Consider the following 16469-nt stretch of genomic DNA (forward strand, 5'->3'; position numbering starts at 1 on the left):
TTACATTAAGTCAATAATAATTGTTAGAAATTTTATAGTTTTAATGTACTAAGGAGTTTGTTTAATATTACTCGTAAGTTTTTGACGGAATAAGAATATTTTAATGCATACTATTAAATATTTATTCGATATGTTGATTTATAGTTTTGTACTTTTGCACTGTTTTATGGTACTGTAGTTATGCAGCTTTTGTACTTCATCTGTGTGCTCAGACATAGTTATAGACAGGTTGTAATCCTTTCAGTTTTATCTCGTTCAAGAAGTTGGCATGAGATTTCTTGCTACTTGAGCAATGAAGAATGTTTAAATCACTTGTAGGTATACTTTGTTTAAATACACTGATTGCCATAAAAATTAGTGCACCAAGAACGAGTTGTCATATGACTGCAAAACTTGGCATGCAGATAAGTCTCAAGCAGATATGGAAATGATTAGAGTTCTAGCGTGGTGGCTCATTGCAGAAAGGCATTAAAGTGAATCCCCCTTGGCGTGTAAAAATTGTAAAGGCATCCTGTCTGTAGTTAACATGTTGCAGAGGGATGCTGTATCACTAGAGATGCCTTTACATCACAATCAAAGACCATACAAACAACTAACTTAGTTTGAGAAGGGAAGGATCATTGTGTTGAGAAGCCAGATGATTATTTTGCCAAAAGCTTGTCACCTAGGCCGTTCTGACAACACTCAGAGGAGGTGTTGGGACCAATGGATGAGAGAGAGCTCGTACACACAGTGCCTAGGCTCAGGATGCCCTTGGCAAGCCCATTGGTCAAGAAGATCACCTGGGCCTCCAACAAGCATGTACCCAGTTGACCATATCATTGTTTGCCATATGGACACAGGTGGCACTATAATTGCAGGCCCCTATGTCTGTCCAAACCATTTTGAGGCACCTGGATGAGGAACATTTGGTATTGTGGTGGTTGTTACATGTGCTGTCATTGACAGCCCTGTAATGGCCTTCATTTAGAGTGGTGTCACTCCCAACGGGATTGGACCACAGTGGAATGGAATCGTGTTGTCTACAGCAATAAATCCAGATTCAGTTTGGGCACTGATGATGGCTGTGTTTGTGTGTAGAGGCCCCATGATGAATGCCTCAATCTTGCCCACACTTGGCACAGCGGCACACCATCCCCACAGCTGGTATGATGGTCTAGGGTGCCATCAATCACGATAGCTGATCACCTCTAGTAGTGATCCAAGGAACCATGACAGCTCAGCGATATGTTAGTGACATCTTGTAGCCACATGTTGCTTCTCATGGCAGGAATCCCAAGAGCCATTTTTCTACAGGATAATGCTTGACCACACATAGCAAGGGTGTTCAAGTTCAAGTTCTTTATTGCCGTACTGAGGTACAAGTCTGGTACCGCATAAGCACAACAGGTTCGAAAATGCGTACAACAGTAAAGTTACAGAGGAATAGAGTGCATAACATAGCATAACATGATATTCGATACAAATCAATTATATACAAGGTATAAATATAATACATCTCAAAGCCTGAAGTTATATTAAATAAACCAACCAACGCCTAAATAATCGGGCTAATTATTAGCCCGATTATTTGCACACTAAGAAGAAGTTGATTTCAACAACTTCTTCTTAGTGTGCTAATTTTTATGGCAGTGAGTGTATAATTTCCTCTTATTCAAATGTATTGCAAAGTTCATTTTATAATTCTACCCCACCTTATTCAATTATACACCATTATAAAAGTTCCAAAAATATTTAATTCATTTTACAAGAAATTTGACATTTAAAAGAGTTATGTTATACCATCTTTGTATCATATAGCTCTGAAAAACTATTCTGAAATTAGACTAGTCAGAAGATTGCTTAGAGTAAAAAACAAATTATTTCGAAAAGGATATTAAAAGCATGTACAATGATGAATATTATGTACAAAATAGAATACATAATTGTTTTGAGAAATGTTTTAAAAATTAAATAGCCAAATATATTCAAATGTATTATATTTTTATTCAAATTTAATTTTTTGCAAAGAATTTCTAGCACATTTTATGAATTAATGGAAGTTTATAAATATTTAATTATTATCCTAACTTATTTTTTGCTATGGAAGTTTTAGTAGTTTCTGAACCAAGTTTCTTCTCATAACATTGTGTCCTAAATAACAATTGAAGGAAATATGATGAGAGGAAACGTATTAAAATGTAGATTTTCTTAATAGAATATAATTTTTAAAATAATTTAATAGTTTATATTTTTATTACTTAACAACAACTTTTTTTTGTTAGCTAAAAGACCTGCTCAAAGGATATTTAAAGTTAGTATGGGTTTCCTTTCATCCATCGTATGTTCTGATTCTGGAAGAAAGATTCTACATTCACGAGTAGTAGACAGCTTATTGAAAGTCAACAGAGAGTGGCATGTATGTTCTGACGAAACTGCTAATTCCTGCAACGGATTGCAAGCCTCCGTGAAATGTCGGAAAAATGGAAGAGTCGTGCGACAAACTGAAACTAATGACGTATATGTAGTTACCATTTCATTTCCTGCAGTTAAGTAAGTCAGATTGATGTAGAAATTTTATTTAAAATTTATTTTACTATAAATTAATTTTAAATTAGAGATTAGTTTGAAGCAAATCTCAATTATCTTATAACGATTACATTTTAATATTTCAGAAATAAATTCGTAGAATAATAGTTCGTAGACAGAATACACATAAGTGTTGATTACATTAAAAAATTTTATGATGTGAATTCTTTTTCAAGCAATATGAACAATTACAAATCACATCACATTTGTGAAATAATTTTTCACATCTATCAATTAAAATTTTTGAAAACAAAAACATGGTAATTTGTTACTCGTGATTAAACTCTGTGGTGTTTAAAATGTCCATAGATTATCTGTAATCATTTTTAAATAGTTTACAAATTTGAGAAATTAACTTTACAGATACAAAAACACTTGACATATTTTTTAAATGCATACTGTTAAATTAAGACAAGGAAAATTTTATATTACAGATTATGTAGCTTTTTTAGTTGCATTGATGTGAACAGTTTTTGTTGATATGTACAGTAGACCCCCCCATAACACGGGTTCATATAACATGTATTTGTATAACACGGGAAAAAAATTGTGATCGTGTTCGTATAACACGCTAAAAGAGACTCGTATAACACGGTAAAACATCATCGCCAACTCGTGTCATGACAAGATTGGTCGAATCTGGACCAATAGCGGACATTGCACAAACCGTTGAGTTTAAACGAGCAGCAGACCTACTAAAACCCATTTATTATTTAATGGCCATAAAAATTATATTTATATTAATAATGTCTCCAAAGTTTGGCGAATTTTTCGCAGAAAAATAACTTATCAGGAAACATGCGACCATCATTCGATGAGCTGCTCTGCGACGAAAACAAGCTTAAGCAATGGCGTTGTTGAATGGTGCACACTTGGTAAGTAATTCTAAGTAATCCTCCATAGTTTATATGGATTATTCCCAAAAAATTATATGTGATTTGGAAATGTTGAGTCAGATTAGTCTAGAATTGATTAATTTTATGGAAGAAAACCTTTCAAACAGCCGTAGCCCCTAAACTGCACACGTGCGAGGCTGTGATTGGCTCATGTATTTAAGTGACTCGTACAACATGGAATTCATATAACATGGAACGTATCTACTGTGTTGTAGGGAGTGTACTGTATTAAAAACATAAGGAAAGAATTTTAAGTTAAAAATTAACACAGACTTTCAATCAATAGTAATCTTTATTTATAATAGGCATATGCCTGTTCCAAGAGGGTGGTTATATTATTACAAGATACTTGAGAATACAAATTAAATATAAACAGCCAAAAGAAAATAATCAATAACAGATTTTTATAGTTTTCATAAAAAGGAAATATTGATATAATTATATTCATAATTCCGTTTGTACTTAACATAGAACCAGTTACAAAGATAACATATTTAGTTGGGTAGTAACAAAATATTTTTGTGCATAGTTATATAAATTATATAATGTATTACTTTTTGCTTTGTGAAAAAAAGATACATGGAATTTTCATTATTCGCGAAGCCCAGTACTTCAAGATTATAATGTTTTCATAATTCTTGAGCCTTATTACAAGTACAAAATAAATGAATTTTAGACAAAGCCTTGTCACAACCAATACGATATAATTTAGAAAATTTGTAGATATTATTATTAATAATTATAATCTCACTATTGAATGTTAATTGAATAAAAAATTTTTTAACATTAAAAGACAATTCTGTATCCATATAGCTATTAATATTTGGATAATCTAAAATTATGTTATAACAGGCAGAATTAATACAATTCCTTACATCATAGATGTCTTGAGATAGAGATATTTCTAAGGCTTTCTGAATTAGATGAGTGCTGTGTATTTCACATATATCGGAATTTCCATAAGTGGATCTATCGAAAAGCTTAACATATTAATTAAAGATGACAATTAACCAACGCAATTTTTTTTTTTGACTTATCGACAGAAGATTTTTGGTGTAATATTCTCAGTAATAAAGCTGGAAGCATCTCGTTTATTCTTCAATTGATTGAGAAATTTAATGTAGCTTTTAATAAAATACGGACCCAATCTAAATCTGTTCAATTCTAAGCGAAGAGCCGAACCAGGAACATTATAATCCAGAAAACAGACTTTACTTATGAATTTTATTTTGAACTATCTCTAGATTCGGTTTTCCGTTGGATGAATAAGTTTATTTTTTACAAATAGAAGACAAAGTCGCTCCAAAATTTTGACGATTACCATTTCTTTCTGATGTTCTAGAACAGAATAAAGGAAGGTCCAGCTGTCTAATTCTGTTCTAGTACACCAGAAAGAAATGGTGATCATCTAAATTTTGGATATCTCTAGCTTATTAAAATTAGATAGGCTCCAAATTGGAGCAGCATATCCAAAAGCATTTGAAGTAATAGTACAAAACAGTTTGAACTGGACTCTAATATTATGTATTTTCAGTTTAGCAAATAATTTTACTATATTATTGATCAAGGTAGTAGACTTTATCTTAACTTTCTTAAAGTGTTTTTCAAATGACAAAGACGGAGTAAGGCCCACACCCAAGAACTTTATCTCTGGGACTATTAAAAGCTTTTCTTGGTTGAGGAAAAAAGACATATATTTTGTATTTATATTCACTACTAGGTGTATTAAGAGACACAAGGCTTTTTTACATCTTTATTTCTGGTTCTTCCATATGCCGATACGCGTTTCGGGCTTAGGCTCCTCTTCTGTCGGCATGACGTGAGATTTCTTCCAGGTGGTATTGATACGTAGACACTTCATTTAAAATTGCGTATTTACAGTTAAAATTGTTAAGATATCATTACAGTTTAAGACATCTTAACAATTTTAACTGTAAATACGCAATTTTAAATGAAGTGTCCATGTATCAATACCACCTGGAAGAAATCTCACATCATGCCGACAGAAAAGGGGCCTAAGCCCGAAATGCGTATTGGCATATGGAAGAACCAGAAATAAAGATGTAAAAAAGCCTTGTGTCTCTTAATACACCTAGTAGTGAATATAAATACAAATAAAAAGAAGACACAGTCTCGGAATACATAGACATATATTTTCTTGGCAATTTAGAACCATTTTGGAAAATCATAATGAAGGATTTTTTTGGGTTAATGTTCAATTTTAATTTCTCACAATATTTTTCTAAAGCATATATTTTTCGTCGAAGCGCAGCTGCAGTCAGAGCTAAAACTACTATATCATCAGCATATGAAATAGAATGTATTATTTGACCCTCAAAGGTAAAACCATCATTTTCATTAACAAAACTGTTGTTCAGATCATACGTACAAAAATTAAATAAATAAGGGGACCACGGGTCACCCTGTAACAGTCCACGACTTATTTCAAAGGCTGGCCATAAACAGTTGTTCTGTTTTATAATAATATTGTATTGTCCGAATAGCAAACTCACAGCTCTAATCATTTTCATATCTTCTCGGTATTTTGATACTTTGTTTTGTAAATTTGATATCAGAACTGAAACATAGCCTTCTCTGTATCAACAAACAGTGCAAATACTTTGTCTTTTTCTTTGAAGTTAGAGTTGTCATTAAATCTAACAGTACAAATATTGCTATAAGAGTGCCACCATCTTTGTTAAAAGCATATTGGGTATTACTTCTGTAGTTATTTGTTGCAGTCCATTCATTAAATTTTGACATTAGAATAGATGTATATAGCTTTCAAAATCCAGATAAAAAAGCGATTGGTCTATAATTGGCTGGTTGTGTTCTATCACCTTTTTTGAAAATCAAGTATAGAATAATTTTGTTTCATTCTTTCGGCACTATGCCTATATTATATAAATCATTAAATATTCTAACCAGATATTCAACCATTGGTCTCAGTAAAATTCTTTACTACCAAGTTTGGTATTGCATCAAATTCCAAAGCAGTTTTATCTTTTAATTTGTTAATATAAGAGTACAGGGTTTCTGTATTAAACAGTTCTTAATATAGTTGATTATTTTGTTAATCATTATGAATTATATTCCTTCTATTATTAGTTGAATAACCAATTGAAAAATCATTAAAATGACTATACCAACTATTCTGAGGAATTATTAGACCGTTCGTTGACATTGGATATCTTTGAAAATTGTTTATGACTTTCCAAAAGTATTTGGTATCCTTTTGATCTACTAAAGAGTCACTTATAGTGTATTTTCTTTTTTGGCTTTAATTAAATTTCTATATATTTTCTTGTTTAACAGATATTTAGTCGGGTAATAGTTTAAATTTGTCTTCCAAAATTGTTGTAAACTTTTCTGCCTTTTTATTTTGTGGTAATAGCATTTTTGATCGAACCAATTTTGTTTAAATTTGTTTGACACATCGTTCTTATTATTTTTGAAACAAAACGACTGTAATAATTTTGTCAGATAATCATAGTTCTTGTATAGATTATTAGTCTTCTCCTGTGTTAACGATTCATTGGATTTAAAAACCAACTTTCTTAAGAATCTTTGAATATTAAACTTTGCTCTCGATTTTTTCAATGATTTTGGGGGAAGTTCGGATGGTTTAATTAGAATAGTTATACCTTTATTCCCTCTTAGTACTATATTTATAGGAAAGTGATCAGACACATCTATATTTAAAACTTTCATTGATAAACATTGGTCTGTCATAGATTGAGAACACATAATAAAGTCTATAATAGATTTTCTCATTTGACAGATAAAGATAAATTCAGCTGGGTGGTCATCTTGGATTCTGCCATTAAGTAGGATTAGGTCGTTATCTTGTGCAAAGTTTAACAAAGAATAAGCATATACAGTTACAGTTTTATCTTTTGATATTCTTATATTTTTAATAATATCATTATTACCTTTATATTTTGAATCCATAATTTCTCCAATTTGGATGTTAAAATCACCACCAAATATCCAATAATTTAAAATATTCATCCATGGATCGATAGCTTTTTGTAAGACTTGTAAGTTTGATTTTTTATCAGCTGGGGGGGAGAAATATATAAGTATTAAGCCAATATATGATTCTCCCCGCAATAATTGAAGATTCTGATTAATGTCTATCATCACGAATACAAAAGCATTGGTTATATGACATGAAAATATCTTACCAAATGTTTTCTTTACCAGTATCATAAGACCACCAGACGGACATCCAAATTTGCTAAATCTCAGCGCTTTACTAGTTAATACTGTATAGTCTTGTTCAAGATATTTCTTATCTTCTTTGCACAATTCAATAATCCAGGTTTCTGTAAAACTGACAATAGAATAATGTTTCATGTAGTTCCTTATAACTGCACTATGAAGTTTACTTTGAAGACAAGAACTCATAATTTTACAAATATAATATAGAAATAAAAATATTATTTTGAGTGAAGAGATAGTATTGATCATTAAGCTGGTAAGCTGTAATGTTTATAGAACTCCAAAGAGTTGGTATGTCAGCATACATGTAGATGGACACAACGTTTGTTAGGGGTAATGCTGCAAATCTTGCAACAATTGGCATTTTAGTGAATACCTCCTTCTCCCTTCAATTGATCAGTGGTAATCAATTATGACATTCAATATGAAAGATATGGTTACCTAAAATTTCATTAAATTTCTGCAATAATTTGTTCTTTGATGATAGGTGTATAAATGTATTAATAAAATTAAGGATCTAATCAATTTTAATAAAATTCTCTATTTTATATAAATGATACACATGGTATAAAGAAAAAAAAATTCTAAGTTCTCATTTTCTTCCAAGTTATATATTTAATCACTGATAAAGCCAAACATTTAGACATTTAGTTTCTATATTCTATCAAATAATTCTTAAAAATCATTAAATTTAAACGACAAACACACTAAATTTTACAGGATTTTTTCATTAAAAATTGTGTATTATTTTGATATACTTTGTTGTAGTATACATTACAATTTTAACAGCTTGTATTGTGATATATCATATTAGTTATTGTCAACATTTAATTAGAACAGTAACAATTTTTCAAATGTAATTTAGAATAAACTAGAAGAAAAGAATCGGCTCGAAGCGGGACTCGAACTCGCAACTCCCGCTTACCGTGCGGACGCGTTGCCAGTTACACTACCCGGACCTTCGTTTCGATCTCCTCTTCCAGCATATACAAGCCAAGCCATGCTGGAAGAGGAGATCAGAACGAAGGTCCGGGTAGTGTAACTGGCAATGTGTCCGCACGGTAAGCGGGAATTGCAGTTTAAGTCCCGCTTCGGGCCAATTTTTCAAATGGAATTTAGATATGGCTGTAAAGTCATTACTAAATTAGTCCACTTGTTGCATAAAATATGTTTAAAAAGATTTGAAGAAATTAATCAATAAAATTTGGAAAATATGATTTAAATCGAAAAATGAAACTAACACCTTGGTTAATTATAATAAAATTTATATTTCTAGCGATCCTGTATCCAATGTGAATACTAGACAACAGTCGACAGTCCAAAATGTTGTTGAAAAAGCTGTCCTTAAAGATGCTGCTTTTGACGTTCGTGATACTTTACCAAATGTAGTTCCAGATCTCACGTCTTTATCAATGGTTAATGATTATTCTTGTGCTTTGGGACAAGTTGTTATGCCTCCAAACTGTGGTAAGTTAGTTTTAAAATGAAGAATTTAGAATTAAAATTTCTGATTTCTGTAACACTAACATTATTAAAATTAAATATGTTTTTCTTTTAGTTGATTGTAGCATTGGTACATATTTTGACAACACAACAAAGTTGTGTGTATCTTGTCCTATTGGAACTTATCAGAATGAAATGGGACAACTCTTTTGTAAGTCTTGTCCTCCGGTTAATGGAAAAAGAGGTGTAACAAGTAATATAGGCTCCAGATCTGTGGAAGATTGTAAAGGTATGTATAAAATTAAATATTTTAAATGTTAAAATTTATACGAATATAAACATCCGTAGTTATATATTAAATGTTTTATTTATTATATTAAAATTTTCATATTAAATATATTTAATATGCAAATTCATTTATTCTTACATATTCTTTTATATAAATATAAAAATTAAAGAACAATTTCATTTTACAGAAAGATGTTCTGCTGGAAATTATTATGATGAAAACATTCAAATATGCAGACCATGTGGATATGGATTTTATCAACCATCAGATGGTTCTTTTACTTGTTTCTCCTGTAAACCAGGTCTTACAACACGAAGCAATCAGGCTGTATCAGTTAAAGAATGTAGAGGTAAAACATTTATAAGTTTCTGCAAAATAATATATGAGAGTTGACTGATAAATAAGGTCTTCATTTTTATAAAATTAGCTTGGAAAGAATAGAATAATGTGACCAGTTTTTAAAACCAGAAAAATCATTTATTTTATTATATTAAAATTTTCATACGTCTCTAAATCTCAAATTTGAAGAGACCAAAAATGGCTAGTCACATTTATTCAGACACAAAATTTAAAGTAGTAGATTAAGAGATGCAATTCTGCAATATATAAGTTCATGATATTTATTTGAATTGTTATTATCAATAGAACAATACATGAGGCTGTAATAATGATTTAAATAAATATCACGAATTTATGTATTTCACAAAATACATTACATAAATTATCTACAGAAAAATTTAGACAGATAGAAAATAGATTTTTATTGATGTGCAAGACTTTGCTAGTTCATAAAGTGCTGAAGACAAAATTTGAGATAACTGCCACAAATGAAGAACTCAACTCCAAATAGAAATATGAATTATGAGGAAAATCAGTATTCTCAAATGGTGAACTTTATATAAAATAAAACACTATAATAAACTAAAGCTACTGCAGTGTCTTTTCTCTACCCATTGTGACTAAAAAAGAAAAAAAGCCAGTAATATTTCCACCGGGCAGAGAACATAACCATTAAGCTGTTTAACGGTGCTACACAAAAGCTAGATTTAGTAAATTTTCCCAAATGTTTCATCCATTTTTGCATTCCGTGCATGAATAACTTACAGGTTATTTCACATTCTTTTTACAACCCAGACTGGCACCATCAGCCTTCTGGTTGTTCCAAAATTAAAGATGTCATAAAGGTCAAGCTGCCAAATGAGATTGCACATTAAAAAATACTTAAATAAATAAATAATACTTAAATATGTATGAAATATGATTGATAAATCAATCATTTCTCATACATATTTAAGTACACAGTGTATTTATTTTCATCTAATTCATACCTATATTTCTACATTAACATTTATATTGTATTTCATAAATTCGTGTAATAAATATTAAAGAAAATTTTAATATTTGTATTAAAATATTAAATAAAATCAATGTTATAACAAAAATTGATTATACAGTAGAGTCCCATACAATGCGGGGGATTAATTATGCATTATATGAAATCGCATTATCGAAACCTGCATTATCACACGATTTATGGAAGTTTAAACCTTGGCCTATAAGTTGAAAAAAAATGTATACCTCTGATCGACAAAATTCGAGGGTTGTTGCATTGTACGGGACTCTACTGTATAAATGTATACAATAACTATCATTTAGAAACCATCCATTTTTAATTTTAAAAAACTGGAACAAAATAATAAAAGAATATCAAAAATAATATTTAAATTAATTAAGTATTTGCAAATTAATCTAAACATGTTTATTATTTAGTGTGATATTCATATTCTCTTCAGTACTTCAGATGCATTCTTAATAGCAGATTTAACATACCTTGTATTAATGCTAATGTTATTTTATACAAATGTATTGTATCAAATGACACCATTATCTTTAATGTTGCCAATGTCATTTGAATCATTTTTTAGCACAAGATGGAAGCCTAGCTTTAGGCTAAATTACATAATTTGATTATTTAATAATTAGCACTGTCCATAAATAATCTGGCTGTGAAGTCTTTAGCTAATTGAATATTGTGCTATAGCTTATGTTTGTATAATAAATATGGTATTAGTATATTTGCTAAAAAAAATTATTGCAAATTTATATATTTTGGAACAGAATTAAACATTAGAATAGACTATACTATTTTCAGATACTGCTAAGTCTTAGTAAATGAATGAGAAAATGTCAATCATTTAATAAAAACAATTGTGTAAAGAAAAATATATTTAAAAATTTATAAATTGGCAATCAAAGGTATGAAAGAAATAAAGAAAACTTACAATTTCACCGTATTCAAAAATTAAAGAAAATATTACCGTATTTTCCGGCGTATAAGACGACTTTTTAACCCAGGAAAATCTTCTCAAAAGTCGGGTGTCGCCTTATACGGCGAGTATATCCCAAACTCTATATTTTAACCGTAAAAGTCGGGGGTCATCTTATACGCCAGAAAATACGGTAATTTCTAAATATTTCAAAATTATATAAGCACGAATTAAATAAAATTTTATACGAAAGTTATAATACTGTACGATGCAATGAAAAATTCATAATTAAAGTAAATAACTGATTTATTCAAAAGTATTCATGCAATTATTAGGAAACTTAGTTATATAATTTTTTTTTTAATTTGAATATAAATGATATATACAGTGTGTGACCACACCTTACTGATGTACAGTACTGATTCATGCTGAGAATAAATAAATTAATTAAAGATACTGATAGCTGTACTCACTCATCTCTGTAATCTTTAGCTCTTAGAAAGTCTGAATAGGTTTTGTATTCTGTTTATATGTTTTCCTTAAACATTCCACAAATATCTTTTAGATTTAAGTTAGGAGAAATTCTGGCTATTCCATTCATTGAACATCATTTTTAGATTGTTTTTAATTAAGTACAGTATATCTAAAAAATAGATTTTATTTTATCTCACGAGTAGTATTTAATAATCAAGGATCCAGTTTCAAAGATATGCAGATTAGTATGTTTATAATCCTTCCTCAAATTATTAAACTATTATTTCTATAATGATTCTCTCCCCCTCTCTCTTTGCCCATGAATTTTCAGTTTATTACAACTGTTTAAACAGACTCTTTTAAAGAAGAATGATAGTGAGACAAATACTACAGTCTGTATGGTTATTCTAAATAAATCCTTGAGCTGTAGTTAGTCTTGAAAAAATATATTCTACTGATACTTGGGAAGTGTTAATTTACTGATATTTTCTTGTAATATTTAGCAATTAAATTCAGATATTAATCTATATTCAGGTATTACAATAATGTCAACTTTGAACTTGTCTATAAGATACATTAAATGTTCTTCATTTAAAGAATCAAATTTATATCAATGAACAAATAATGATACCGGTAAGAATATTTAAGTATTTAAATATTTCTTATGTTTATTTCTTTCTGCAAAAGAAAAAATAAAAAAACCTTATTTAAAATTTAAAACTGTGGCAATGGTCACGTTAGTTTTAGTATAACAAATTGGTTTCTCAATAGAATATCGTATGAATTTTAACGAAATACTTTCATATACAGTATTTGTTATGATTTATTTTATACAACAGTTTTTTAAACTGCAACTTTATTCTTTGTTTGTTTTATTTTACAGAGGAATGTGCCGCCGGTTATCAGCTGTCAGAGAAAGGGACGTGCGAACCGTGTGGCTTAGGTTATTATCGAACCAAAGGAATGCCTACTTGCGAACAGTGCCCACCGGGAAGAACCACCCCGTTAAAAGTGGCCACAAGTCAGAACCAATGTTCTCTGGGTACGTATAAAATTTTTCAATCTTTTCTTAATAGTTAAAATTTACGTCTCTTTTAATCTTTTTTTAACTTTCTTAAAACTCAGAAATGTGTAATCCGGGCCATTACCTGAATACCACTACCGACAAGTGCGTTGCTTGTCCGAAAGGGACTTATCAAAGTAAGGAGCAACGCGATCCCCAGTGTATTCCCTGTCCCGAAGATAAGACGACGCCACAGACGGGTTCTCTATCAGAAAACGACTGTTTCAATCCTTGCCTCATAAACGGACAGATGAGAGAATGCGAAGCAAATGCCTACTGCGTGTTCCATAAAGAAACTGATTCTTTCGCCTGCGAATGTAAACCAACGTTTAAACGCGATAATAATCAGTGTGTAGGTAAGTAGCAATTAGTCATTTTTATTGATTAAAATCATTTAAAATGCGTGCTTTGTATAGCTTAGTTGTAAAGAAAATGTGAATATATATCTGTCTATAACTTGTTTAATCGTTTTTGTTTATCTCACTGCCTTAGACGTTCTGTAAATAGTTTCGTACATTATCTCGCTGACGGAGTTAATACGTGTGAGAAGCTAGAAATAGGATCGTCGCATAAAATATAAATATTAAATATATAAATTCAAAGAAAGTAACGATAAACGATTTACAAGCCGCGCGTACTGTCCAACTGCCTTCACCCTATCCGAGCGGGTCAAAAATATCAGTTGTCAAATTTTTCTTTTTATCAAATAAGGTTTTGTACGCTGTGATAAATGGCAAATATCGAACTTGCTGTTAGGATTAAAAACAAAATCAAGCCAGTCCTTGTAAATTTCCACACTTATAAGACAGGGAATACGTTTTTTAAGTAAAGTGATTGTTCATTTTACTTTTATTCGGCGATTGTTTATGATTAATGTAGAATAGTGATGTAGATTCTGTTACGAAACTATACAGAAAAACACTTTTTTTTAATATCCGGATCGCTTTACAGTAGTCTAAATTGGCGAGAATAACTTAATTTTCTGCATTTGAAAACTATTTTTATTGTTATTATTATGTAGAAAGAATTGCTATTAAAATGTATATATAACTGTCTTTGCAGATGTCTGCACCAATCACTGCGAAAACGGTGGAAAGTGCGAAGTGAATACCGAAACTTTCGAACCTAGATGTCATTGTTCTGCCAATTTCTATGGTAAAAAGTGCGAAAAGAAATCCGATTTTGTATATATCGCCGGAGGAATAGCGGGAGCGGTCATCTTCATAATCATTCTCGTCTTGCTCATTTGGATGATTTGTGTCAGGTACGTTTCTATTCCCGATACGTAACGGACAATTGCACTGGCTTAAACGTGGTGGTATAACGAGATTTTGCATTTTGCTGTAGATCGTCTAGAAAGAATAAGTTGCAGAAGCTTCCAGAACCGGGATACGACATTTCCAGTTCGCAAGCCAACTTCTTTTACGGGGCTCCCGCTCCTTACGCCGAAAGTATCGCACCTTCGCACCACAGTACTTACGCTCATTACTACGAAGACGACGAAGACGGTTGGGAGATGCCAAATTTTTATAACGAAACTTACATGCAAGGTTTGTATAACGGTTTCGGTAGCATTATTTTTTTTAATACTCTGAAAGTTCTAAACCAACAAATACTTTCGCAGAGGGTTTGCAAGGCAAGACCAACACCCTCAGCAGAAGTAACGCTAGCCTATACGGTACCACCAAAGACGAGCTTTACGATAGACTACGTCGACACCAATATCACGGTAAGAAAGGTAAGCCACGCTTCGATTTCCTCCACCGTTCTTAAAAGACGTTAAACACTACAATTCTTTTTTGTATTTGGGACTAGACGTCAGCGACGCAGAAGACAATCACCATCAGTAATTAACGTCCCACAACAGAATCCGTACGGGTCGCCTTCTCTGTTACTTCAGAGTAAATACTCAGGAATCTTGGGCGACGTCTGCGTAATTACGTATATTAAAAAATATATATAAGTGGTTTATAAAGCAGTTAAATTTTTATCTGCATAGATTCGGATAATTACGATAATTTGTTTTTCTTTTTCTGAGCGAATTTCGATCATCCTATAATACAGTCCGATCTGGAAACAATGGCTTAAGGGTCGATTTACACACAACAGTGACGTGCCGGCACAGTGACCGTTTGGTGCAGTAAGCATCGATAAGTATCACACATAGCCAATCAAAGTTTCATCTACGACACGTGATCTGTATTCTGTCGATCATACAAGTATCGTAGATGAAACTCTGGCTATGTGTGATATTTATCGATGCTTACTGGTCACTGTTGTGTGTAAATCTACCCTAAATCGTCATCTGGACGGATATTTACATTACCATAAATTATTCCAACGCGTGTTTTTTAATAATTTAAAAATTTTGTACAAAAATTTCCAACGGATTTTTATAACCTTTGTTATATCGTATTGTGTTGTAAATATTTAATTGATTAATTATGACTTACAGAAAATATATTTTTGTAAATAACAGAAGATATATATATATAAATTAGATTATATTTAGATTATCTAATGTTTTTTTTTTACAATTTATAATCAGAAGGTATAAATTTTATACGATTCTGTGGATTTGATAACATTGGCCATAACTATCGAGAATGCCATTTCACCATTTGTATTTCTTTATATAACCCATAATACGGGAAAAACAAACTTTAAAATCAAATTCAGAATTGCGCATGTGTGTTGTTTTTTTTTATATCGTTCATCCATGTACAATGTATTGTTTTGTTGTATAATAAAATTTTGTAATTTATAAATTAGTTTTGATCGATTCTCGTGACGATTCCTCTTCGTACCTTTCAGTATCTTGTGTTTCTACGGGAAATTCTGTGTTGTCGAGCGCCGTAGAAGAATAGTGGCGGGTATTCAAACTATTCCCAATGAAGACTGCTTCTGTGTGTAGTAAAAATTAGGTAATTAAGATGTCGGATGTTCACTAAGAAAGCTAAATTTTCTCCTCCGCGAGTTTGGATGGGGGTAGTGATTTATGGCGAATTACTCCCCACTATCTAAAGGTAAATTTTTCGGAATCCGTTTTTTGATGACGTTGACAATACGGCCATAATTAGAAAAGCGGGCGAAGAATCCCCCGGTTTGGTCCCCGTACCGTCTATAATTAGAAGAGGTTTTGTTCCCATCAATCATAAAGCCGCTTTCTTTTTTAAAAAAAAACCCACTTCATTAAACGGAATTTTGGGCAAAACTATGACCCTCCACGTTTCTAATTTTCTCTA

At 31.2% G+C, this 16469-nt stretch overlaps 1 protein-coding gene across 1 annotated transcript in view; it reads left to right on the forward strand.

Moving 5' to 3' along the window:
- LOC136983412 (uncharacterized) overlaps positions 1–15992 on the forward strand; it is a 76789-nt gene extending 60797 nt beyond the window's left edge. The window contains 10 exon segments of the mRNA XM_067280131.1: positions 2265–2532; positions 8965–9155; positions 9247–9420; positions 9608–9769; positions 13045–13203; positions 13287–13580; positions 14287–14488; positions 14572–14774; positions 14849–14962; positions 15040–15992. Coding sequence (XP_067136232.1) covers positions 2265–2532; positions 8965–9155; positions 9247–9420; positions 9608–9769; positions 13045–13203; positions 13287–13580; positions 14287–14488; positions 14572–14774; positions 14849–14962; positions 15040–15074 — 1802 coding nt within the window. The 3' untranslated portion in view covers positions 15075–15992.
- Positions 15993–16469: the final 477 nt, after the last annotated feature.

The sequence above is a fragment of the Centruroides vittatus genome, unplaced genomic scaffold (genome assembly GCF_030686945.1).
Source record: "Centruroides vittatus isolate TY-2023 unplaced genomic scaffold, ASM3068694v2 contig_882, whole genome shotgun sequence".
Taxonomy (NCBI): Eukaryota; Metazoa; Arthropoda; class Arachnida; order Scorpiones; family Buthidae; genus Centruroides; species Centruroides vittatus.